This window comes from Mandrillus leucophaeus, unplaced genomic scaffold, assembly GCF_000951045.1.
Source record: "Mandrillus leucophaeus isolate KB7577 unplaced genomic scaffold, Mleu.le_1.0 Scaffold40, whole genome shotgun sequence".
Taxonomy (NCBI): domain Eukaryota; kingdom Metazoa; phylum Chordata; class Mammalia; order Primates; family Cercopithecidae; genus Mandrillus; species Mandrillus leucophaeus.
Window position 1 is genome coordinate 6,031,725 of NW_012104254.1, and position 26,740 is coordinate 6,058,464.

The window sequence follows — 26,740 nt, forward strand, 5'->3', positions numbered from 1 at the left end:
GAGTTCATGGTAGTATTCTTTTAATTGTTCTCTAGGTTTAAAAATTTTTTAAAAAAAAGTTTTAAAGAGCGACAGAGATTTTAAGTAAATACAGTCTTTCTTTTTTGTTTTTAAATAAAGTAATATTATAACCACTAAAACAGAGAAAAGTAGTACATACTCATCACACTAGAGGTCTGCAAATAAAGTGAAAGTAAATAGTCTTCCTTTCTCCACTCACATAAACAAAGTTAGAGTTTGGTATATATTTTCTCCACATTTTGCTAAGTTTGTAGAACATATATTTAGTCTAATATTAAGTAATTCTTAAAGAGTCACATGAAATGAGCAGCAAACATTTTATTAAGTGTTCCATTGTCTCTAAAACTCATTGGCAAAAAACAACCAAGTGACGTGGAACTGGATCTATAAATTTGGAAAAAATCCAGGGCTTATTACCTTTATCTTATCACTTAGAAAACACCTAGTCAGAAGCCAACACACATTTCATAAAGCATAACAATTATTTACATAAGAAATGTATATTTCCTTGTTAGTAACTGTCAACTCCTCGCCATAACTTTTTACGTCTTAAACTCATGTTGTTTTAGTACAAATGGGGATCCTTTGCCATAATTTACTGTGTCTCTTTATCACTCATAATCACTGACTAAGCCCCAAAGCAAAAGCGGAGGTTTTGTTTTTCCTACTTAAAGGTTTATGAGTTATGCTCTTACAGTTTACTGGAATCAACTGAATTTCTGAATTATCTACATTCATGTTAAATACCCGCACAAAAGCAGGATTTGCCAGTTTCCAATTCCTGCTTTCACTCCTGTACTTTCCTATGTCATTTTCCTGGCTCTTCCAAGAATAGAAGAAAAGGTATTATGTAGGTATACTTGGGTAGGGGGGAGTGGAGTAAATGGGTTACAATTAATATTTTCCTATCAAAATCTGTTTCAAGTCTCATAAAATCTTTCTCACACCGAACAATCATATAAGAACATGTTCCTTTTGCTAAAGTTGTATAATCTAAAGCTTAAAATATTAGCATATATATAAATAACTGACTATAAATGGATGGAGCAGGTTTAGTTTTCTCTTCATACCTGGTCAATTAGAGGTTTCCAAGTTAGAAACTAAAGAACAGGGTTCTAGCCTCCTGGATTTCATTTGCCCCTCCTGGGGCAGCTTAATACATTTCACGATCTATAAAACACAATCTATAAAGCTCTATTTCCCAATCTATAAAACGGGGACAATAATGCTTCCTATAAAGGACTTAATGAATTGATCAGCTAAAAGGGCTAGATTCAGTGAAAGGTAAGACATGGATTTCGTACTTGGCTACTATAAAAAATTTTTGCTGATTGAGAAATGGGGGCAAGGGAAAGTGACTTTCTTATATCCAGTACCCTTCTGTTTTGTGTACGGATGGGCTTTAAAAGCTCTCATTTCTTAATACCTTCCAAAAACCTATAGATACACCAAGGTAGAGATATCTCAGTCCTTCTAACCTGACTTCAACAATTGGAAACACAGCTGGTGATCACACAATTACATAGCACTGCTGGGAGGAAACCCACAAAGTGCTACCATTTGGGTTTCCTTCTCTAATCAATTGCTATGGTTCACTGGCAGCAGTTAACGAAAAAAATGAAATCATTCAGGGAGATTAAAGGATATTTATGGGAAAGTTCACTTTAAGAAGATATTGAACAATAATTAGCCAAAACAGGACATAAATAGAAATGACCAAAACCAGCTCCAGAGGGTCGCTACTGAAGTTATCAATGCTGCTGAGTCCCTGCAGGTCAGCTCTGCAATTAGTTTTATTCTCATGGTACCAAACTGAATGTGACAACCATGTTATATCTCATTCCTGATAAGGATGAAAGTTCTAAGAGCTCTGAGCTCATCTAGGACCAGCATAAATCCCAGGCTCCGAAAGCCAAGACCCTTTTCTGATTTTACTAGCAGGGCAGCTCTCTGTCTGGCACCCATTACTTCTATATAATACAAAGCCCATCACTGTTAGCCTTAAGTAGAGGTGAAATCCAAGAAACAGGTACTGCATATTTCAGTTAAAAAAAAATATGCCTTTTATCTTTTAAAAGACAATTGCTGATGACCAGAAGTTCAAGCAGAGAAAATGGAAAGGGTATAAAAACTTTACACATTACTCTTTACCGACCCCTCTTGGCTGCCCTAGGGAAGAGAAACGTTTGAACCCTGGGAAGGTCTGAAATCTCACCTCTGCCTCCAGGAGAGCTCAGAGAACATTCGGTCTTTCACGCCCTGGAAAGAAATCCTCTTACTTCAGCTGACCCCTAGTAGAATTCAACCCTAAAGCACACGCTGCAATAATTTCTATTTATGGGGCTCCCAGAATGGAAATTGGGAACGGCCTCATGGATCAGCCCCAAAGGCCTTGCAAGATCCGTTGCAACCCTGTGACCCTCTAACTCGAGGTTGAAAAAGTTTACATAAGTGGTATCGTGACTGTTTCTGTCAGCTGGAAAAGACCTTACCTCTTTCTCTATTTTGAGGAGCTTCTTTACAGCCACCTCCTTGTCCTGTGATATCCATTTGGCTCGATAAACACTCCCGAAACTTCCTCCACCGCAGTTTTCAAAAAACTGCAAGTCATCAAATTTAATTTGCACAAAGGAGGCACCGAGAGACGACATCTCATAATGACAAAGTATTATACTTCCACAAAATCTGCAGAAAGAGAGAAAAAGAAAAGCTGAATTACAAATATATTAGGCTAAATCCTCTGAATCCTACTTTAGATAATATATCACGAACGAGTCCTGTGAAACTTCCAGAAAGTCACGGTGACTTAGGAAGAAGAAAAGCAAGATTATAAACAAATCGAAATGAAAACACTCACCCTGGCAGCCCACGCAAAATTCAACAACAACCTGCCCAGACTTTGAAACACAGCTGTCCACAGAGAAATGGCTCAGATTTCCCCCTGACAAAACCTGCAGCAGCACTTCCTACCCATCCCGAGGAGCTCTGCCGAAAGGCTACTGTGTCACCAGGTCTCCTATCAGGAAGCCCTGACAGGCGGGAAGCATGCTTTCCACAACAAGCTTGCATAGCTCCCCTGGCATCTAAGGCATGCCACCTCTCCACGCTGCGCTCACTTCACACAAAATATACACAGCCTAAGCCGCTGAGCGCCCTGGTACACGGACAGCCAAAGGGTTGCAAACCGAACACACAATCAATGTTTAGATTCCAAAACCAAACTTTCAACTTAGGGATAACAGAAAAGCTGGTCAAGTGTTTGCCAGAAGTGGCTCCCTGGACTGTATATTGTAACAAAACTTAAAGAATAGAAAAATTTGCCCTTGATTACAATATATTAAGTCATCCAAAGAATACTGCCAAGGACGTTAAAAAATATTATGCTTGTTTCCAGAGAAACGTATTACCCCTCCCAGAGATTATTCTAGTGATCTTTCCTACGGTCTGAAGAGTTTTACTATTCTCCAGGTAAGTGGCCATTCTTAACACCCTACGCCAAACCATAGATTAATGAGACTTACAAACACAAAAACTGAACTAAAATTGGGCTAAAATTTTGAACCTACATAAAAACTTTAAAAATGGTGGATAAAAAAGTTGGTGCACGTATTCTTGCAAAAAGCATACATCAGAACCTTATGAGGGAGCAAAAAGACAGATCTATATTTCTAGGACATTCTACAAAACATCTGGTCTAGGCTCCTCATAATTGTGAATGTCATGAAAGGTTTTTTTGTTTTCTGTTTTGTTTTGTTTTGCAGAGAAACTTCTAGCATAAGGAAAACTTAAAGAAACACAATGACTAGGCTGGGTGTGGTGGCTCATATCTGTAATCCCAGTACTTTGGGAGGCCAAGGCAGGTGGATCAGTTGAGGTCAGGAGTTCGAGACCAGCCTGGCCAACAATGGCAAATCCCTGTCTCTTAGCCGGGTGTGGTGGCAGGCACCTGTAATTCCAGCTACTTGGGAGGCTGAGACACAAGAATTGCCTGAACCCAGGAGGCGGAGGTTGCAGTGAGCTGAGATGGTGCCACTGCACTCCAGCCTAGGCAAAGAGCAAAACTCCATCTCAAAAAAAAAAAAAAAAGAAAGAAAGAAACACAATGACTAAATATAATTTATGATCACTGGATTCTGGATTAAAAAAATATAGAAAATATTATTAGGATATTAGGGAAATCTAAATATTAACTATACATTAGATGATATTAATTCATCCATGGCAAATAATGGTATTTTTGTTTTATAGATGGATGTCCTTGGATGTATTGCTTGGGAAATGCATGTAGACATTTTAAAGTATGATGTCTATAATTTACTTTAAAATGGTTCAGTCCTCATCCCTGTTCTCCGACACACACACCCAAAAAAGTACATGGGAATAGAGAGAGGGAGAGAGAAAGCAAGTGTGCCAAAATGTTAAGAACTAGCCCATCTAGGTGACAAGTATCTGGGCATTTTACTACTCTTTCCATTCTTCTGTTGAGGTGTTTTTTTTTTTTTTTTTTCAAAATAAAAAGGTAGAAGGGGTTGGTTTGTATCCATATAAACTGGCAACATTTCTCCATAAAAAGCCTGGGACTCTGCTGAGTAAAGTGCACAGGCAGCTCAAAGATCTTAGCACGCAGCTGGCTAGCCATCCCATTTCAGGAAAATCAGGTCACTGAAGAATGCTCATTTCTCACACGAAGTCAAACGCTACTCTACTTTGGGGAGAAGGCGAGAAAGAGGAAAGGTTATTTGTTCATCCTCTAAAGTTTAGAAGATACACTCCACATAAAAATATGAGTGAAGGAAAGATCACAGTATCCAAATATAGTCTATAAACATATATGAATCAATAGTTTACATTACCAACATTTTGTAATTCCTATTTAGTTAAACATGGAAAAGAACAAAATTTGGATAAAATTTGGGGATGTTGCCAAGGTAGGTATATAGAGTATGCAAGCTAAAAAGTTTGTTCAACCAAATGTCAAACACCATTTGCAAGCATTACAGACACTAGGTTTACATTTTTGTTAATTATTTTTATAAAAGCATTACAATGAAATTGAACTACAAAACTTATCATAAGAAATAGAAGCTTCTTGCTTCCCCATTCCCCATACCCAATTCCCACTCTCTAGACACAACTAATTTCAACTCCTTTAGCATTTTCTTCTGGCACTGAACTCTGTATTTCTAAAGAATGTGCTTACATTACTATTTCTTGATTTTCCATTTTAGATATTATCTATTAACCTCTCCTGTGGAAGACAAGAATTTAGTTCTCATATATCACCCTCTACCTCCATGCATACAAACATGGCACACTTGCCCAAACCTCCCAGCTTCCAACCACACTGTAACATTTGGTTAATAGTGTTTACAGTAACCCAACAAAGTAAACATTATTCCCAGCAGTGCCATGGAGGATTCAATAATTACATTGCCTTTCTTGTATAACTTTTTGATTCTCTTAGAATTATTAGTTGCCCTGTTTTTGCTTTTTTACTGTTGTTTGCTTAGCTTTTTACACTCCTAACATATCCACCTCATTAATCTCTCCCAGAAGCTGCAAAACTTCTCTCAGTAAAATTAAGACAAGTAATTTCTCTCTTTTTTTTTTTTTTTTACTCTTTGGTTCTATGTATTTTTTAGAGACGCTCCTTCTTGACCCTTCATCCTGATTCATTCTGGCTGGAATGGTTGCTCTCTAGGCCTGACTTGGACTGGGACTCCTGTTGGCTACCATCCTAAGAATTTCCTTCACCTTTTTCGTCTGTGAGAACCTTGTCTTTGGATTTCCTGTCTTCCCTTTCTTGTTTTGTTCCCTTGTTTTGACAACACATATCTCCCATTAGCTACCTGAATAGAGCACACAGAATAGAATTTTGTGAGAATCTGTGTATCTTAAAATGTCTTGATTGGTAGCCTGGTTGGGCATACAATTCTAGGTAGGAAACAATTTTCCATATAATTTTGAAAGTATTACTTCATTTTCTCCTAGTTTCTAATGTGGCTACTGAGCAGTCGGATGTTACTGATTATTAACCATTTTTATATTATTTTTTCCTCTCTGAAAGCTTTTAGGATCCTCTGTTGATCCCAGGAATCCTGAATTTTAATTGGATATGTTTAGGAATGAGTCTTTTTCATTCACTGGTAGGACACTCAGTGAACTCTTTCAGTCTGTAACTCAAGTGTTCTAATTCCAGGAAAGTTTCTTGTGTTATTCATTTACCACTTATAGCCACTTTGACTTGATGTCATCTCATTTCCCATACACACGAAGAACTGCCTGCATTTCCCAATATACACTGACCTCTCACATCTCCACACTTCTACACAGACTAGTGTCTCTGCTTCAAACACTCTTCTCTGCCCAGTGAACTTCTATCCCTGACCACCTCTTTGAGTCTCCCGAGCACAGTTAAATGCTCCCTCTTCTGTGCCACAGCACCTTTCTTCACCCATTGATCTTTCCCACTTAATTCCCACCAGACTATAAATTCCCTAAAGTCAAAACTCAGTTCTGTTTACATCTGGACCCTAGCACCTACTACACAGCCAGGTACACAGTTATGCAGCTTCTCCATTAAAAACGCATTTGTTGAATAAGTGAGTAAATAGTTTCTGGTTATTCTTCCATTATACCTTTTGTAGCTGGAAAGATTTCAACCAAGTCATGTAAGACGTAAGGTGTGTAATTTTTACAAGTACCCCAGCGGGTTCTGAAGCAAATCCTGATGTGGAAATGCTGCCTAGGCTTCTTGGAAGACTGAGGAGAGTGTATTTGGGACCTCCAGTACTGGGTCCCTCTGAATCCCAGGGTCAGGGAAGAAGGAGGAGGAGAGAAATTCTTTCCAAAACAAAGGTAGAGGTCTGAAGCAGGATAAGATCAATATGAATCCATCTAAGCCTTACGCTGCGGAACAAGCCCAGGGAATACGGATGAACTGAGGTAGGATCAGTCACAACTGACACTGACCTGAGGGTGCCAGAAAAAGGCTGACCTCTGAGAAGCACACTTCTCCAGGATGTCACCACTTGACAGGAGGCAACTAGCCACATTCTTCACAGAATCACTGCTACTCTGTGATACACCGTGCCATGTGGGAACTGGCTATTTGTGAATGGAACTATCCAATTACTTGAATGTTTTATTGAAACCATAAAAAATTAAGTTCCAACTGAATACCAAAGAAACTAGTAATCTAGGGTGTATGAGTACAGGTTTAACTCCAGTGAGCTTGGCAAGGCATCATGGATGTAGCTGAAAAACTTGGTTGAGATTTCCACTCCCATATACGTGAAAGTTAGACCATATATACATATTTTTCCCCTTGAGTTTTCTCTCCTTTAAGAATCATTTTTCCAAGGGGATCAATTTATGACCAGAAGAATGAAAAATCTGAGTGGCTAGTTATTTGTACGTAGAGCATGTTGGGGAAGACTGCTACTTGATAAAATTATGTTCTAATTTTTCAAATGTATTCTGCACTGAATGAATATACCAGAATTTAATAAAAAGTCATCTATATAAATTTATTTACAAGGTATATCAAGTCAAATCCAACATTTTCACCTCACTGTATTAAAATAATTGTTTTTGCCGGGCACAGTGGCTCACGCCTGTAATCCCAGCAATTCGGGAGGCCGAGACAGGTGGATCACTTGAGGTCAGGAGTTCGAGACCAGCCTGGCCAACATGGCGAAATCCTGTCTCTATTAAAAATGCAAAAATTAGCCAGGCATGGTGGTATGTGCCTGTAATCCCAGCTACTCAGGAGACTGAGGCAGGAGAATCACTTGAACCCGGGAGGCAGAGGTTACAGTGAGCTAAGATCACGCCACTGCACTCCAGCCTGGACAACAGAGCAAGGCTCTGTCTCCAAAAAAAAAAAAAAAACAACAGAATTGCTTTTACAAAAAAGGCAATTTTGTAGCATTCTAACTGTTGTTTTATAAACTTTCAAAGCTGTTTTAAATGTTAAGTATCTACCACACAACACTGAAGGGTTAGAGCAGACATGTCACAAAAATCAAAGTAAAAGGCATCATAACTCTGTAAATGTTGAAAATCAATCATTTGGTGGTTGAATCCAATCATTTCACTATTTGAGTAGAATGTCAAAAAAATTTTAATTTAAAATTTTGCTTAAATTTCAAAAAAAATTTAACTATTAAATGGCTGAAAGCATATATAGCAGCATCAGCTAATTATCAAAAGTGGAACTATATGAAAATAGGAAATCTTAAAGAATTATTTTACTTTTTAAAGTTTTCAATCTTCTAGTCCAAAAAAGTAGACTTAAGTTTCTCCATTCACAGACCTATTTTGCTTGATTTTTTAGATCCATGTCGACCTCAAATAAGTCCTTTATCTTTTCATTGTTACTTTTGCCCAGTTAAAAACAAAAATGACCCTATTATAGTTCTAACGTTAAAAAGCAAGGTTTTAGAATTAGATTGACATGAGTTTGAACTCTCCCTCCACCTCTCAGTAAGGTAACTTTAACAAATCACTTTCTCTCAGACTGTGGCTTTTCCAGATGCATAAATAAAACATTTCAGATCTTTTCCATTCAATGTCACAAAACTGACAGCCCCAAAGTTAGCAAGTTTGCACAGTATTTGACTTCATTGATACATCTCACTTCCAAATAAGAGATATTTCAACAGGGAAGTAGCATGATTCAGGTGAAAGACCCCTACTAGAGAGATCTACCAGCAGATCTGTTAGTAGCTACTTGGGCAAGGCACCATGCCCCTCTGACCTCACTCTTCTCACTGGCAATAATACCAGTGCTGTGAAAGTGCACACATGAGCGCAGTGCCCAGCATACGGTATACATGCAATTAATGGAAGTTATGGTTTTCTCATTATTTTAATAACCCTTGATGTCATATTTAGCCATCTATTCTTTCAGCTTTTATGGTCAGGTATGCTCTCCTCAATAGCCTTCCTCTCCCCATCTTCAGAATTGTTTTATATTATAGCTCTTAGTTTTGCAAAGCAATTATTAATAAATAAATGTGCTATTGATCCCTAAATCCTTTTCCTCTCTGCATATGTTCTAATTCTTTCTCACTCCTCTGTTTAACTGCCATTTTTGTTTTTGGTGATTTCTGAAAGATCTTATTAGTTAAGTAATTATAATTTATTTTAAACTTTTTTCACAATGTGAATATTTAAATTGCTAAAACACAATATTTTCTTTTTTGCACTTTTTGGATATCAGCATTGCTAAGATCTATTTATTCAATGATAGCACTCACTTTGGTAGGGTGCTGGAGCGTCATCTCCTTCCCCGGTGACCACTAGCTTCTTTCAGACCTTATTGGCTGCATAGTCAATGACCATCTAACCCAGGAAAGCTATAACCTGCTTATCCAATATCTGCAAGTGACGATTTTTTTAAGAAATTAAATCTACTTTGGCTGGGCACAGTGGCTCACACCTGCAATCCCAGCATTTTGGGAGGCCGAGGCTGGAGGATCACTTGAGCCCAGCCGGGCAACACAGGGAGATCTCATTTCTAAAAGTAAAAATAAAAATAAAAATCTACTTTATGAAAGGATTAACTTTACTAGAAAAAAGGTCTTTGAACTTTCTCTGGATGTTTCTATCTTGTGGTTTTATATGGGCCTGTATTTCTGAATTTAGATCCTTCCTCTTTTTCCTGTCCCTAATTCATACTTCCCTTTCCCCCTTCTTCAAAAAGTAAGGTTGCCAGTTTACTTTTTATACAATATAGGAAGAAAAACTTAACTTGTTTTATCATGACCTGGATATGACAAAAAAGATACTCTTTGAAAAGAGCTTTCAATATTCAGCAAATTATTTTGTCAAACTTGCTGCCTTGATATTTATGCTAATATTATTTCAGCCTCTTTAACATAGATCAGTGAATAAATTAATAAAATGTGCTTTATCATCATGTGTATTAAAAGAACACCACTTGGAATCACTGTTCGGCAATTTTTGTTCCCCTGAGTCTTATCTTCAAAAAACCGAGGAAAGCTCTGGTTTAGTGTATTTATCTGTAACACCAAGGTCAAAGAGTCAAAGATTCTATTCCTCAACAGGACTGCTGTTCTACTATTTTTTTTTTTTAATAACTAAAAAAGATAAAAGCTGACTGGGTACAGTGGCTCACACTTGTAATCCCAGCACTCTGGAAGGCTGAGGCAGGAGGATCGCTTGAGTCCAGGAGGTCGAGGCTGCAGTGAGCTATGACTCCAGCCTGGGTGACAGTGAGACTCTGTCTCAAAAAAAATAAAAATAAAAAAATAAAAGTTGAAGACTAGGTATATGAATAGAACCAACCAGTACTGTGTCTACCATAGATATTTCCCTTCTTCCTCCAAGACTGCTCCTAGAAAAATAGTTCATCTTTTTTTTTAAAAAAAAAAATATACTTTAAGTTCTAGGGTTACATATGCACAACGTGCAGGTTTGTTACATATGTATACATGTGCCATGCTGGTGTGCTGCACCCATTAACTTGTCATTTACATTAGGTATATCTCCTAATGCTATTCCTTCCCCCTCCCACCACCCCACGACAGACCCTAGTGTGTGATGTTCCCCATCCTGTGTCCAAGTCTTCTCATTGCTCAATTCCCACCTATGAGTGAGAACATGCAGTGTTTGGTTTTCTGTTCTTGTGATAGTTTGCTGAGAATGATGGTTTCCAGCTGCATCCATGTCCCTACAAAGGACATGAACTCATCTTTTTTTATGGCTGCATAGTATTCCATGGTGTATATGTGCCACATTTTCTTAATCCAGTCTATCATTGATGGACATTTGGGTTGATTTCAAGTCTTTGCTATTGTGAATAGTGCAGCAATAAACATATGTGTGCATGTATCTTTATAGCAGCATGATTTATAATCCTTTGGGTATATATCCAGTAATGGGATGGCTGGGTCAAATGGAATTTCTAGTTCAAAATATAGTGTATCTTATACAGAGTAGGTTGGGTTCAGTAAATAGGACTTTAGGTATGGATATCTGAGAGAACTCAACTTTAAATAAGAATCTAAAAAATAGAATAGCCATTGTTTCATGTTTTCCCCCTCCTCTATCTTTACCATAAGAGTAATGTAACTCTCTAGTTAGAGCAATGGTAAGAATAAAAATAAGCTAAACATTCTTATTGAAATAAAGTAATTTAATATTTCAATTAATAAAAATCAACTTCCACAACACACTTCCTTACCAAAAACATTGTTACCAGAAGTAAAAGATGGGAGGCACAAGAATGTAGTTGGTTGGAGCACTTATGCCACAGAAATGCTGCGTGGAAACATGTCTGTGCTCAAACAGAAGCCCAACTAGGAAACATGAATTGGATACAACCTATGGCCACAGCATGGGACGCTGAGTGGGCTTGCTGTGTTGAGTAACTGGGAGCTTCTTGTGGCATGAGGAGAATGAGGCCAGAGTTGAATAAAGTGAGGGTGCACGGAGAGTGGGGATTTCTAGGGCTTGGCTAGAAGAGGAATTCACAGGTGTCAGGACTGAGGATGGGGAGAAAGTCATAGCCCATGAGTACACAAGGCTCACTTCAATTCGCCACCTACCACCTATCCTGCTCCCACCCTAGGTCTTGCTGCTACTCAGCTCTTGTTTGTACCCCAAACTGTTTTCTGTCAAATAGAAAGTATATCAGACCATCCTGGCTGCTGACAGACAGGTACGGCTTTGGACTGAGTACCTGGAATGAACACTCCCTGAGAAGGGTGAATGCAAGGGTTAAAACATGGTAACCCCAACGTAAGATGGAGGGTGAAAGGAAAGGGGATGGTAAAACTAGGGAAGACTAAGACCTTATATTATGTTTTGATGATCAAGAGGCAAGGCTATCTGTGGATGAAAGTTACAGAAAGAATTCCTTGTTCTTTGGGAGGCCAAAGTGGGAGTATCGCTTGAGGTCAGGCATTCAAGACCAACTTGGGCAGCATAGTGAGATTCCATCTCTACAAAAAATAAATAAATAAAAATTAGCCAGGTGTGGTGGTTCATGCCTGTAGTCCCTGCTACTTGAGAGTCTGAGGCAGGAGGATAGTTTGGGCCCAGGAGTTCAAGGTTGCCATAAGCTATGATTGTGCCACTGCACAAAGTGAGACCCTGTCTCAAAAAAAAAAAAAAAAGAGGATTCCTGGTTTAGAGCTGGCCAACAAGAAGATCTGCCACCCTCTTTAGTAGCGAGTGACCCACCACCAAGAGAGTTCAATGAGACGTGGGGTGTGGAGTGGGAGACTCGCATCAGCTAGGAAAGCAGAATGAATCCACTTTAAGACCCACTCCAACCCTGTGAGTTGATGACTAATCTACTATAAAGTATAGACGGTCTCCTTCCTTTTCTGAGGGAGGCAGTTATGAACCCGACACCAAACATCATGGAGAAGCACAGTGAACCACATCAGTGATGGAAATAATGAAAATAGTTTGGCCATCTTCTTCAATTTCTCCTCCCAAACTGGGTGGGAAGCTAAGAGCCACATTCCAGGTTTCTACCCTAAAACTTTCCTCTTCCTTCCCCCGCATTCCCAGAGCAAAGAGGTCTCTTTATCTTGAAAGCCAGAGTATAACCACCTAACATCAAAACTCTTTGGATGATGATCTACCCTATTCTTTTATCAGCAAAATGGAATTGCACCACCCCATGCAGTACTGGCCTGCACAGCTTAATGGCGCAGGACTCTTTATTAGGACCAATCCCATGTTCCTCGTGTGCTTATTCCTATATGTGGTATTACACAGTATTGTGCAGGTGGTGATATGAATAAACAGCTGTCCTACAGCATCAATTTCACTTTAACACTATGGGGAATAAGCCAGGCAAGGTGGCACATACCCTTAACCCTAGCTACTGGGAAAGTTCAGGTGGGAGGATTGCTAGAGCACAGGAGTTCAAGGCCAGCCTGGACAACATAGCAAGACTCTGTTTCTAAAGAAAAAAAGATCTGGGGGAATAAATATGTATCTGTTTGTATCAATTTGTTCAATTTAAGTAAAACAGAGAAGGACAGAAGAGAATGCAAAATCCACATAAATTTTTAAGATTAAATACAAAATTTTAAAGCAAGTACTTGCTTGCATTGGGTTATCTGTGGCTATATGGACAAATTCTTGAAGGAAAACATTCATTTTTCCCCACAACAGAGTACTTTGGTAGAAAAGTTTAATAAGTAAAGATTTACTACATGATGTGCAGACAGAAGTTCTTTCCTTTTCTTTTTGGTTTTCTTAAATGGAAGCCCGGAGATGAATCCAGAAAGAACGGTGTTGGGCCTTGCTCAAAATCAGCTATAAGAATGGTTCCAAGTGGTTCTAAAGCATACTTTAGAAACCCTAAGCAGGAGAGTAGTTATGAAAACCTACCTACCCACTACATAAGTATGACTTGCGAACGGGACAGGGTACCAAAGGCAAGCCTTAGCTGGAAGAGCTGAGTGCTATGGTAGGAATGCGCCCACCAAAATTCATGCTGAAATTTAATTACTTCGTTGCTAATGTAACAGTACTGGGAAGCAGAACCTTTAAGAGGTGATTAGGTCATAAATGGATTCTTGCTGTTAGCCTGGGAGTAGGTTAATTACCTCAGGAGTTCACTTTTTCTCTTTGTCTTTCATGGCTTGCTTTCGCCTTCCACCCTTCCACAATGGGTGATTCTTGCCAGATGCCAGAGCCATGTTCTTGGACTTTCCAGGCTCCAGAACCATAAACCAAATAAATTACCCTTGTTCCGTGTAAATTACCCAGGCTGTGATAGACTGCTCTGGCAGCAGAAAACCTAGGGCAGTGGGCAAGCAGCTCTGTGTATAACTTGAAAAATGTGGTAAAACATCTTTCTTTACCACACTGATACAGTGGCTGAATTTTCATGCACTGTCACGAGCATTTCTATGTGCTTTCTCATAAAGTCATGCGCCACATAACTATGTTTTAGTCAACAATGGACTGCATATATAACAGCGATCCCATACGATTATAATAAAGCTGAAAACTTCCTATTGCTGAGTGATGGCACAGTTTCCTAACATCATAGCACAATGCATTACTCATGTGTTTGTGGTGACACTGGTGTAAACAAACTTATTACGCTGCCAGCTGTATAAAGGTATGGTACATACAATTATGTACAGTGCACAATGCTTGATAAGGACAATAAATGAGTGTTACTCATTTATGTATTTACTATACTTTTTAATCCTCATTTTAGAGTATACTCTTTCCACTTAAAAAAAAAAAAAGTTAACTGAGGTAGGTCCTTCAGGAGGTGTCCAGAAGAAGGCATTGTTATCATAGGAGATGGCAGTTCCATACACATTACTGCCCCTGAAGACCTCCCAGTGAGACAAGATGTGGAGGTAGAAAGTAGTGATATTGACGATCCTAACCCTGTGTGGGGCTAGGCTGATGTGTGTGTCTCTTAGTTTTTAACAAAGGTTAAGGAGCAAAACAATTTTTTTAATTTAAAAATAGAAAAAAAATCTGACAGACTAAGGATATAAAGAATTTTTGTATAGCTGTACAATGTGTTTGTGTTTTAAGCTAAGTGTTATTTCAAAAGATTCAAAAAGTTAAAAAAAAAAGTTTAAAGTTTGTAAAGCAAAAAAGTTACAGCAAGCTAAGGTTAATTTATTACTGAAGAAAAATGTTTAAATAAATCTAGTAGAGCCTAAGTGTATAGTGTTTATAAAGTCTACAGTAGTGTACAGTGATGTCCTGGGCCTTCGCATTCCCTCACCACTCACTCACTGACTTGCCCAGAACAACTTCCAGTCCTGCAAGCTCCAATCATGGTAAGTGCCCTATACAGGTGTACCACTTTTTATCTTTGATACCGTATATTTTATACTGTATTTTTTTACTGTGCCTTTTCTATTTTTCGATAGAAATACTTATTATTGTGTTACAATTGCCTATTCAGTACAGTAGCATGCTGCATAGGTCTGTAGCCTAGCAGCAACAGGCTATCTCACACAGCCTACGTGTGTAGTAGGCCATAGCATCTAGGTTTGCGCAAGTGCACTCTGCAGTGTTTACACAACTACATCACCTAACAATGCAGTTCTCTCAGAATGTATACCCATCATTAATGGGCACATGACTGTACTTATCCTTAGAAGCAGGTACTACTGTCTCTAACTTATACGAGTGAGAAAACTTATATGAGTGAGGATCAAGGGTATGAAAGTAGCTCAAGCCAACTACCTTACAGGTGACACAACTTGTGTCAAATTCAGGCCTGACTCCAAAGTCCTATCATTGTTTTCTACCATATCGTGACTTTTTGTTAATAACATTCTGCCTCCTCCTCCTAATTTGCCTTTTGTTTTCCCTATTTAAACTAACTCTTTTCTTATTACAGTAATTACTGGATTGCTTACCATCCACCTAAAGTGCAATTTGAGGCTTTAATTTCCTATTACAATTGAAGACACTGGGGTTAAGGTGTCAAATGTGTGGCTGCTTTGTTCTCACAGATTCTACTGTGCTGGGATTACTTAACAGCTATTAGGGTGTAATCAATGCTTCAGCTTTCGGAAGGAGGGTCTGACATAAGAGCACCCATGTATCCATCAAATCAAGCTAAGCTCTAGCATTCATAGTCCTCTTACCTTACCAGGTACAATTTTCTGGTCACAGCTGGAACTCTGCTTATTTGTGTCTACTGAGGCAAAGTTAATAGCTGCCAAAAGACTAGCCTAAATCTTCCTTGCAGTAAGACCAAAAGGGGCCTTAACTGTTCATATTACATTTAGATAGACAAGACACTCACCCTGTCAATCTGTCCTGGGTAGAATAAAATGGAAAACAAGTGATCTAAATTCATTTTTATTTCCAACGTCTCAGGATACAGACATAGGGCTATCTTATTCCAAGAAGCACTATATCCCTACAACACCTTTTTCCAGTTTAAGAAAAAAAACAAAACAAAAAACAAACAAAAAACATTGATTCATCTCTTCTGAATCTACCAATTTCTAAAATAAACTGTCCATTTTGCTCTTTCACTCCACACCAATAGCTTCACCTTACATCTGACTTCTTTTCATGAAACATCATTGTAATTTCTTCAGTGTTTTCTCTGATGACTGGATTATTCACTCCACACCCCTCATACCTCCTATTTATAATTTTGTAGCCCTATGGAAGTCAGTTTCACTGCTTATTCCTGATAGGCTCTGAGCCAATATATTGCCAATAACACTCACTCTTGTGCTAAGTTAAAATACACAGTGCAACTTGCCAAGTTTCCTTATTTGGCAAGAAGGCCCCTTAGTTCCCAAGATCTTTGACCATCCATTTTTAGATCCAAGTCCGCGTGTTTAATATTTGGATATTTTTCTCTCTTTCCCTCTCTTTACTGTGTCCTTATATATTCCCTAAAAGAATAAGAAAAACAGATCAATCATTTATTTGCTTTTTTAGACAAGAAAGTCCTTGCAATTGCATCATGGTCATTTACTCTGGAATTATTATCACTAAATTTTTTTATTTAAACAACAATATTTTGCAGTTAAAAAACTCCCCAAATAATCTCAAAAAGTTATAGGAATTAAATTGTGAAAGATTAAAATAAACATTGCAGGGGTCCAAAAGAATATTTTTATCTTAATTCTCTATTCCCAAACTAAATTCGTATTCATTTACAGTCGCCTAAATCTCTCACTATAGTAGCAGGAATTTAAAACAAAGACTCTACAAATGACCATAAACATAATTAAAATGCAGCCATCACTTTTTTTTTTTTTTTTAATTGAAAAAAAAGTGAAGTTTCACTGTGGAGATAGGCCTACTACAAGGAGGACATTAACTAGCCTTGAATCACTTGTTTACTTTTGTCTTTAAACGTGTTTGGAGGTTTGGATCCACTAAATCCTAGCTGTTAATTTCAAGGAAGGTCAGGGAAACAAGAAGTCTCTCCTAAAACAGCTTTGGGGTTAAAGTAGGTACTGTTTTCAACCATCTTAATTCAAATATCCTCAAATTCACTCTGTAAGACGATTCTCACACACCATTATTAATGAGAGCTGCTTACTGTACTATACTTGGAATGGGCCCCTAAATTGCGTTGCTTTCATTATTACAGAAACTAACAAAAATAGTAATTAAGTTCCCCATAAACAGTGCTTATGCGCGATCTCAAAGCGCATCAGAAACATAACATTTTCGGCGATCTAACAGAGATAACCTTTTTAAAAATTTTTTTTAGGCAATCGGATGTCATCTAGCCAGTCCTGAATTAAAGTTTTCTGAAAGCTGTCATGGGCAAGCGAGGCCAGGCGAGGCGGCGGCCTGGGTAAGTACTTCTGGGCCTGGTGCAGGTCTGGGAGCCCACAAAAAGACGGCTGCCTGAGGGTCGCCAAAGGGGACAACCCGGGCTCCGGTGGGAGGAAAGGGGGAAGCCCGAGAGGGCGGGCGCTCCACGCTGCCCAAGCCCGGGGAAGGAAGGGCGGGGAGCGGCGGCTCTGGGTGGCTCTGGATACATTTACGCATGTTTGTAAAACTAATCTTTAGTGTTCATTGTTCCTGCTGGTTATTCGCATGGCCTAATTACGTGAGGAAAACAGAATGAAAGAAAATGGATGGGAAGCAACACCGCTAGCGGCCGAGCTCTTAGAAAAGCAGAAGTTCGTCGTCCCTTCTCGCACGCACAGCGAGTGCTGGGAAGTGGCCTGCATCCTGCCCTGATTTGGGAGCCTCGCGGTTCCCCTCCCGACAGTGCCCCAACCACCCGCTGCTTGGCCGGCTCTGCTGTTTGCAGAGCCCCTGCCCGTGCCGCACGCCCAGGGCCGCGAAATCCCGAGCCGCTCCGGCCTGCGCCCCGCGCCTCCAGGCACCAACTTCTCCGTGGGACTGGCCCGAACTTTCCCGAACCGCACTTGGCGGCGCCGCGGCCGAGGTCCCGCGAGGACTCCTCCGGCGCGGCGAATGCTCGCTCCGGCCGCCGCCGCCGCCGCGCGGGTCCTGGGTCAGGGAGAGGAGCCCCAAGTAGCATCCCGAGGCCGTCTGGACTCCCGGGCCCCGGCGGAACCTCGGCCCCGAGACGCGAGGACGACTCGCGAGCGCGGCGGGCCTCGCCCCCTCCCTCCCCGCCCTCCGCGGGTTCCAGCCTGGACCCTACCTGGCTCCCAGGCCGGGCGCGAGCAGCAGCCGGGGGCGCGGAGGCCCCGCGCGCGACGAGGGCGGCGGGGGTTGGGACGACAGCGGCCCGCGCGGCTCCCACGCTTCCGCCGGAGTCAGGAGTTGAACATTCCGCCTCTCTGCCCGGCGCCAATGAGGAAGACAGTCACGGCAACAGCACCACCTACCTCCCGGCGCGGAACGGCCGGGCAGCCCTCCCCTCACACGCGCGGGCGAGCGGGGCGTGGGGAAGGCGCTTGGGCCTCCCTGGCCTGCGCCCGGGGGGCACCATCCGCCCCGCGCCCCGGCACCCGCCGAGGCCCCCAGACACACCTGCCCTGCTGTCGGGGGAGAGCTGTGGGGGTGTTCCCCCTGGCCACCATCTTTTTGACGAGTTAACACCACCTGCTACTCCTTCAACTCAGTCTTCAACAAACAGGCGCGGGGGACGCAAAGAAATAGAGGCTGTTTTGTGCCCTGCAAGAGTTAATTCTCTAGTTGGGAAAGGGACAAACGTAGAGATTTCTGGGAACACAGGTCTGAAGGCTGCCTCCCTAGAAAGATCAGTAGGTACCTCTGGAATTTTGAGGAGGGGCCGTGGTCCGCTGCTGTAGTTGGTAACTTTAACAGAGCAGAGTTCAGATGAGGAACCAGAGTCCATTACAGGCCTAAGCCAAAGGTAGAGGTGGGCGTTGGGAAGAAAAGAAATTTCTGATTGGGGAGGATGGTTTTGTGAAGGAAAAGTGCGAGGAGGTGGCAAGGCATGGGCAACATTATCCAGGAGTTTGAATTTGAATGTTATTATCCATGGACACCGGGGAGCAGTGAAAAATTAGAATCAAAGGGGTGAAATGGGTGTTTGTGTTTTTGTTTAAACTGTAATTTTGAGAGAGTAGTCCACAGTAGTTGTAGGTTGGGTTGCTAGGATGGGACCAGGATGAGTGGTAGATATTGTCACCACCCGGTTGTGGGATCATGAGGACCTGAGTTAGGGTGTAGGAAATGGAATTAAAAAAAAGAAATGGGCTGGGTGTGGTGCTTGTAATCCCAGCACTTTGGGAGATCAAGCTGAGGGGATCACTTGAGACCTGACTGGGTAACATAGTGAGACCTCATCTCTAAAAAAATAAAAAACTTAGCCCGGTGTGGTGCCACGCATCTATAGTCCCAGCTACTTGGGAGGCTGAGTTGGGAGAATCGCTTGAGCTGGGGAAGTCGAGTCTGAAGTGAAACACAATCACATCACTGCACTCCAGCCTGGATGAGAGTGAGACTCTGTCTTTAAAAAAAAAAAGAAAGAAAGAAGAAGAAGAAATGGAATTGAGAGAAATATTAAATATTTCAGCAAGAGGGCACAGAAATTGGTAACCCACAAGATTTAGAAGAGAAGCGGCAAGATTTAGAAGAGAAGAAGAGGAGAGATGATGCCAAGATTTCAGACCTGGATGACTGGAAGAATGATGGTGTCATTGACAGAAATAGGAATACGTGAAAGGGAAGCTGGCTTCATGTTGAGTTTGAGGTCATAGAAGTAAAAACAGGTAGAGATGCAGCAACTGAAATACGAAACTGAAATTCAGAAAAGAGGTCAAGAGTGAAATAGAAAATTTGTAAGTCATTCAATAGGTTAAAGATATGAAAGCGGAGAGATGGGTGAATAGAGGTTAAAAAGCAATTTATTAGTCTGATATTCAAATTAATTTGCCCTTTGATAAGGACTGGAGATTTTAGCATTAATAAATTGTATTTTGATAACTGAGAAATTAGAATCGATGAAAATTGCCATGCTAAAAAAATTTGTAATGCAAGTCTAATAAAATAATTCAAATAATTCCATCCTATCCATTCAAGGAAAAACTAAGGCTCTTTAGCATAGACCCCAGGCGTAGGAAGACTCCAGTCATTTTACCTTACCTTCAGAAGCACTTGTTTGTGATGGAAAGGACACTAGACTGAGAGTCAGAGAACCTGACTTCTGATTTTAGAGCCACCGGTTATCAGCTAGAGTGCTTTGCAGGATAGGCCACAGTTTCCTCCTCTACAAGATAAGAGGGACTAATTAGAAGTTAGTTAGAGGTCCCAGCTTTAAAACCATGAATGTATTGCTTTAAATTTGGAGCACATGGCTTAAGAGCATTAATATTTTTAGCCACATCGCCCTTGCTTCCCATCCCTTTTCCTTCATTCTGTTTTCCTCACATAATTAGGCCAAGAGACTAACCAGCAGGAACAAGGAACACTAAAGATTAGTCTCAGAAGTATGCTTAAATGATAATCTAGTAGACATTTACTTGTCTTCCCAAATAGGTTGCAAGCCCTTTGAGGTCACATCTTCTATTCTGTGGTATCGGCATATGTATTGTCCATAGCTGAAATAAATATATAATGATTGCTTGATAAACTGATTGCCTCAAGTTTGGTTTTTCTGTTGTCAAGCTGCCTATTTCCTATTGATTATACTGATCTTTTAGGGCCCCAGACCTAATAAATATAGTCTAGTATGTGTTCTCAACACTGACTGCTTTTTTGAACTTTCAAATCTTTTTTGAATTGGTTAATGCTCACCAGGCAGAGTTGAGGTTTACCTGTGTGAAAAGCAATAATAAAAGAGATCTAGTCAATCCTCTCTTATCAAACCTGTCTATTCGTTTACTTCAAATGTTTCCACACTAAAAATAGATGTACTCTTAGCAGTGGGGTGGCTTGGAAGTCCTTAGCACCCTCTTATATCCAAGAACATTCTCCAAAAGAAACATGCAATCTAAGTTGAAAAATACAAATATAGCTTAAGGAAAAACTTTCCTACCTCCCTATTCAATGCGACTGTTTCCTCTAAGCCCCTCTTCCAATAGATATTCTGAAACTGCCACCAGCTATCAGTGGATGAGAAAAGTGCAGACATAAATTCTATGAATGGCAGAAGGAATGGCAACTAAAAAGAAGAAAGCAGTCTTTATCCTCCCCTCTTATAGTGGTAAGAGTTATGGTGCAAGCTGGCACCCAGGGCATTTTCTCTAGCCGTGTTAGTTCTCCATCTTAAATTGTTTATAGTCTATGCCCAGATCATAGCTAAGAATTACCCAACTTTTATGCAAAGGCCAAGACTTTACCTCCTGTACAACTCTGAATCCCAGGGAAATAAGGTGTGTAATCAAACATCCTGTAAGTCATTTAACCATTACCTTAAACTTATAAATGAAGCCTAGATCATTGTTTGAGTTTAGTTTTTACATCTAACTTGAGGATCAAAGAGATTTACAAGAATATTCAGGATATCGAGTTTATTTAGGCACCCTGGGACATGAAAAGAGCAGTGTGGCAAGAAGATACATTGAAGACTTTTACAAGATGTATTCAACAAGCATTTACCGATTGCCAGGCACTGTGCTGAGCTTTATGATTATAGCAGTGAACAAGCATGGTCCCTTCTCTCACAGAGTTTTCAGAGTGCGATGGAAGAGCCAGCAAAGACATAAGCAATTACACTGTGGTACGCTCTTAAAGGGGCAAAGATTGGGGCTTCCAGCAGGGTACCTAGCATAGTTTTGAGAGGTCAATGAAGGCTTCCAAGTCAAAGAAACTCAAAGTTGATACAAGAAGAAATGACGAGGAGGAAAAGATATTCCAGGCAAAGGGAACAAGTGCAATGGCCTGAAAGCATTATCAAGTTCAAAGAATAAGTTCTTTATGTATCTGAGTAAAGACATCACCAGGAGGGAGTAATAGCCCTCATAGTAGTAGTAATAGTAATAGCAGAAGCAATAATAATAACAGTTGGTTAATATTTACTGAATAGTCATACACCATGCACTGAATTAAGAGTTTTACACAGACTCTCCCCATTTAGTCTTCGCAATAACCCTAGCAGGTAGTTTAAGTCATCATTACATGCTATGGAGCCAGAAAAAGTCTTGGAAAGGTTGGGCAACTTGCCTTCCCTCAGGGAGCAAAAGGTGGACTTCAGGCTTGTTTTTTCAGATCAAGCAGTTCTCAAACTTTTTGGTCTCAGGACTCCATTACACTCTAAAAAAGTCACTGAGGATACCAAATAGCTTTTAAGTGAGTCATATCTATCAATATTTATTCTATTAGAAATTAAAGCTGGGCGCGGTGGCTCACGGTTGTAATCCCAGCACTTTGGGAAGCTGAGGCAGGTGGATCACAAGGTCAGGAGTTCGAGACCAGCCTGGCCAACATGGTGAAACCCCGTCTCTACTAAAAATACAAAAATTAGCTGGGCCTGGTGGCACGGGCCTGTAATCCCAGCTACTCTGAAGGCTGAGGCAGGAGAATTGCTTGAAGCGGGACCTGGGAGGCAGAGGTTGCAGTGAGCCGAGATGGCGCCACTGCACTCCAGCCTGTCTACAGAGTGAGACTCTGTCTCAAAAAAAAAAAAAAAAAGTTAAAAATAATTCACTTAAAAATAATAAGCCAATAAGCCTACCTATGTTAACATAAATAACATTTTAGTGAAAAATGACCATTGCCCCAAATTTTAAAAAACTAAAAGAATGCCATTGTTTTACATTTTTGCAAATCTCTTTAATGTTTGGCTTAGTAGACAACAGCTGGATTCTCATATCTGCTTCTGAATTTATTCCAATATCATACTACGTGTATCCTCTGGGAAATTCCACTGTATACTCATGAGAGAGTGTCAATATTTTTATGAAGAGTTCTGACCTCGCAAATCCCCCAAAGGGTTCCCAGACATTTTGAGAACTGTTATTTTAGAGTCTGAAGGGAGTTGGTTGCCGTGTTCTCTGCTTCAAGATGCAGCATAAGAGGGCAGCTGCATTAAGCAGGGAAGAGAGCACTTTGCTAAATGTTAGAAAATCTGGGATGTGGTGCCAGCCTAGTCCTTAAATGACTGTCCCTTCCTTGGGACCATACTGCCTGATAGTCATGTGGGATAATAAAGTCCTACATATCTGAGTCTTGAGTCCAGTCACTGCTCACTCTTTAGTGTTGTTTGCCATGCTACTTTTCTTTAAAATACTAGATCTAAACTTTGACTGAATCATAACTTGAGTTTTTCACATCCATTCAGCACTGAGCCTTGCTTTCTTTTTCTTTTTCTTTTTTTTTTTTTGAGACTGAGTTGCCCAGGCTGAAGTTCTGTGGCACGATCTTGGCTCACTGCAACCTCTGCCTCCCATGTTCAAGTGATTATCCCGCCTCGGCCTCCTGAGTAGTTGGGATTACAGGTGTACGCCACCATGCTGGGCTAATTTTTGTATTTTTAGTAGATACAGGGCTTCACCATGTTGGTCAGTCTGGTCTCAAACTCCTGACCTCATGATCCGCCTGCCTCAGCCTCCTAAAGTGCTGGGATTACAAGTGTGCGCCACCACGCCTGGCTGAGCCTTGCTGTTCTTTCTACTCAGCCTTAACTCTACTTTATTACAAGAAATTCATATACCTCTTCCCAAAGACATAACAACTGATATAATTTTCTGGCAGAATCCTGGAGTTATTTATTATTAAGTGGTATTATTAAGTGAAGGGCTAGTAATGACTTTGGATATGAACACTGGGATTCACTGAATCCCAGCATGGGTTCACTGAAATCAAGATGTTTCTAGTTTTTGCTACTGGTATCATAGGAGGTCAGTGTGGATCTGATTTCAGTGAAACATTTGACAGTGTTTCTCAGGATGGCTTTAGAAATCAGAGGGAAATTTTAACTGATGACAACACAATACAGTGAATTTCTATTAGATTGAAAACTGAGCCACAAATGCTGATGAATGGATCAGCGCCCTGGTGGAGAAGGGTTTAAATGGTACGTTACTGGGCTCTCTTCTTTATCCTGCCCTGTTGAACATTTCAACAACTTGGATGAAGACCTAGGAAGCATGCATATCTAATTAGGGACTAACATGAATTTAGAAGGAATAGCTAATAAATTAGGTAGAAGAATCCTATCAAAACTAAAAAACCTTTGCTTACAACCTTTATTGATGCCTTACTGCCTAATATGTCAGTCCAAGCTTTTTAGGGTGCATTCAAAATCCTCCATTATCTAACCCAAAGTTATAACCCCAAATCCTCCTTTTTCTAACCCAAACATTATCTCGCATCACCATGGGCCTCATGACAAATAGAATCATTCATTTTCCAATTTCTATGCTTTCCTTTTAATTACTTTCTTCTAGCACCTCTGCTGTCTTCAAGGCCCAGCTAAAATGCTCCCTTTCTCAAAAGCCTTTTCCAATCCTCTGTTAAGAAGTAATCTTGGGAGGCCAAGGCAGGAGGAGCACTTGAGCTCAGAAGCCTGGGCGGCATACTGAGACCTCGCCTCCACAAAATATTTAAAAATTAGCCAGGCATGGTGGCATGTACCTGTAGTACCAACTACTTGGGTGGCTGAGGTGGGAGGATCGCTGGAACCCAGGTGGTTGAGTCTACAATGAGCCATGATCAAGTCACTGCACTCCAGCCTGAGTGACAAAGCAAGACCCTGCCTCAAAAAAAGAAGGAGTTATCTTTCACCCCTTGGAATCTTAGAATACTTTTGTTTACCTTTTGGGTTTTGCCCCATATTATGATTATTTACAAGCTGTTGTTCCTTCGCTTCATGATCTTTAAAGGGAAGATCCACCTATATTATTATGTCTGTGCAAATCCACCTCAACTGACATAAACATTGCTTGCAATCACTCAGTGAATATTTATTTAATAAAGAAATGAATAAAAGAAAGTGAATTCGTAATTGAATTATGATTCAAGGAACTACATTTAACTATCTCAGGGAGTTCATTTGTAGAGAAGTATGGAAACTAATACTACATGAACACTGATTCTGTGTTAAGCATTTTATCAGAAGTTATGCAAATACATTACTTATTTAATTTATTTAATCTATAAAAGAAGAACTGAAGACTCAGAGATGCTAAGTAATTTGCTGAATATCACATAGCTAATATGTGGTAAAGTCAGGATATAGATAAGCCTTGATCTATCCGAGTCTATAGCCCACATTGTTTTTATTGTACTGTGTATCAATATACTTTTAGGTGTTTTTGATAAAGAAATGGGCAATAAGAAGCACCTGGTCAGTCTCTATAATTCTTTCTCAAAGGGGGCAGCCATTGCTAAAAATTGGAAAAAAAGTGGCATATTTTATAATATGTACCACAAGACCTTTGCACAAATCAGAGGCAATTCCATGTATTTCCATATCTTAGTACATGCCATCAAGTAGTGTTTTTCTGAAAGATTTTAAAGTTTTCGGTCTAATTTATTAAAACAAAATTTACTAACTAAATAGCGTAGCAGCAAAGGGCTGGTACCCATTTAGATAAGATGATACAAGAGTTTCAAGGTTTTAAAGGCGTGATTTCTCACTAGTTTATTGTAATTAATCGTTCAAGAATAGTCTCAGACCACTATAAAGAATATCTTCCTATACACAAATCCTCAAACACTACAGAAGTGTTCAAGAAGGAGAATACCCAGGTGGAAAAAGCGTGTGCATGGGCCCCGCTTCAATTTTTCCACCATTGCCCCCTCCCAACATCTTCCCCTACACGTTGAAACCTGCCTACATCAGTTCTCATGCTCCTTGTCACACCTGGCAACCAAGAATACCCTGCTTCCATCCCAAGTGCCGGGTGGCAGCCTGTGTTCAAAAAAAACTACTGAAATCTAAAGAAAAGCATACATAATATAACGACATAAAAATAAAGTGTTAGAAACCTAGTCAAGTTTCTGATATTGAGGCTTCTGCTTTAAAAGATCCAATAAGCAGGGATGAACTTTCATCCCCAGGTGGCTATATCTTAGGTGAGCTGGTAAACATTACAGATACACTGTTACTTTCTTACAGTCCTCAGAGCTTCCCCTAGACATATCTTGCTGTTTTCCTGGATAAACCAAATTCTCAGACCCAAACTTCCAGACATTCTAAGAAACCCAACAGTATAACCCCATATGTCATTCAGCTGTACCACCAATTTCTTTAATTTAGGCATGTGCAATAGAGCAGGAGAACTCTTCTATCTGTTGATTTCTGGAAAAGCAAGAATTATATTTTATAAGGTAGCTATTAGATCCATTTAACAATCACTCATAAATAATCAAGTGACATAACTGTCTTTTATTTACAATTTTCAGATATCTGTAGATTTCTCATGGTCTTTTTCATTATATATCTGATTAGATGATACTAATACGTAATCATCTGTCTCCCATAGTAATCCCTTTCTTTTCTATATGCATTTTTAACTGATGTGCCTGATCTGTGTTTTCTTCATTTCTCTTGCTACCAAAAGTCTACAACTAAGCAACATACTTCCTCTGGACTGCCTGGAGGAAGAGTGGGAAGTAAGGGAATGACTACTACTTCCCAGGATCTGGGTTAGGACCTCCCAGATGTGGATTTAACAACTTGTTATAATCAGAAAATCCTGGTCAAATTTCAAAGTCACTTTTCTGGCCACACTTCTTTTGTATTATTCTTTCTCATGTTGAAGTTTTTCTAACTGATATTTTTATAAGTTCGACCTTTCTTTTTTCTTTTCTTTTCTTTTTTGTCACTGTTGGTTCTTCCTTAACTTTTCAAGGTCCATTTTTATTAAGCCCC

At 40.1% G+C, this 26,740-nt stretch overlaps 1 protein-coding gene across 4 annotated transcripts in view; it reads right to left on the reverse strand.

The window, feature by feature from the left end:
• The window catches only part of LOC105548061 (mitogen-activated protein kinase kinase kinase MLT), a 198,530-nt gene extending 179,821 nt beyond the window's left edge, over positions 1-18,709 (reverse strand). For 2 of the 4 annotated variants that reach the window (XM_011991902.1, XM_011991904.1), the window contains exons 1-2: positions 18,155-18,323; positions 2,514-2,706 (exon numbers count right to left, since the gene is read on the reverse strand). In XM_011991902.1, the coding sequence (XP_011847292.1) occupies positions 2,514-2,672 (159 nt within the window). In that variant the 5' untranslated portion in view covers positions 2,673-2,706; positions 18,155-18,323. The other 2 variants (XM_011991900.1, XM_011991903.1) reach the window with 2 other exon arrangements.
• Between the last annotated feature and the right edge of the window lie 8,031 nt (positions 18,710-26,740).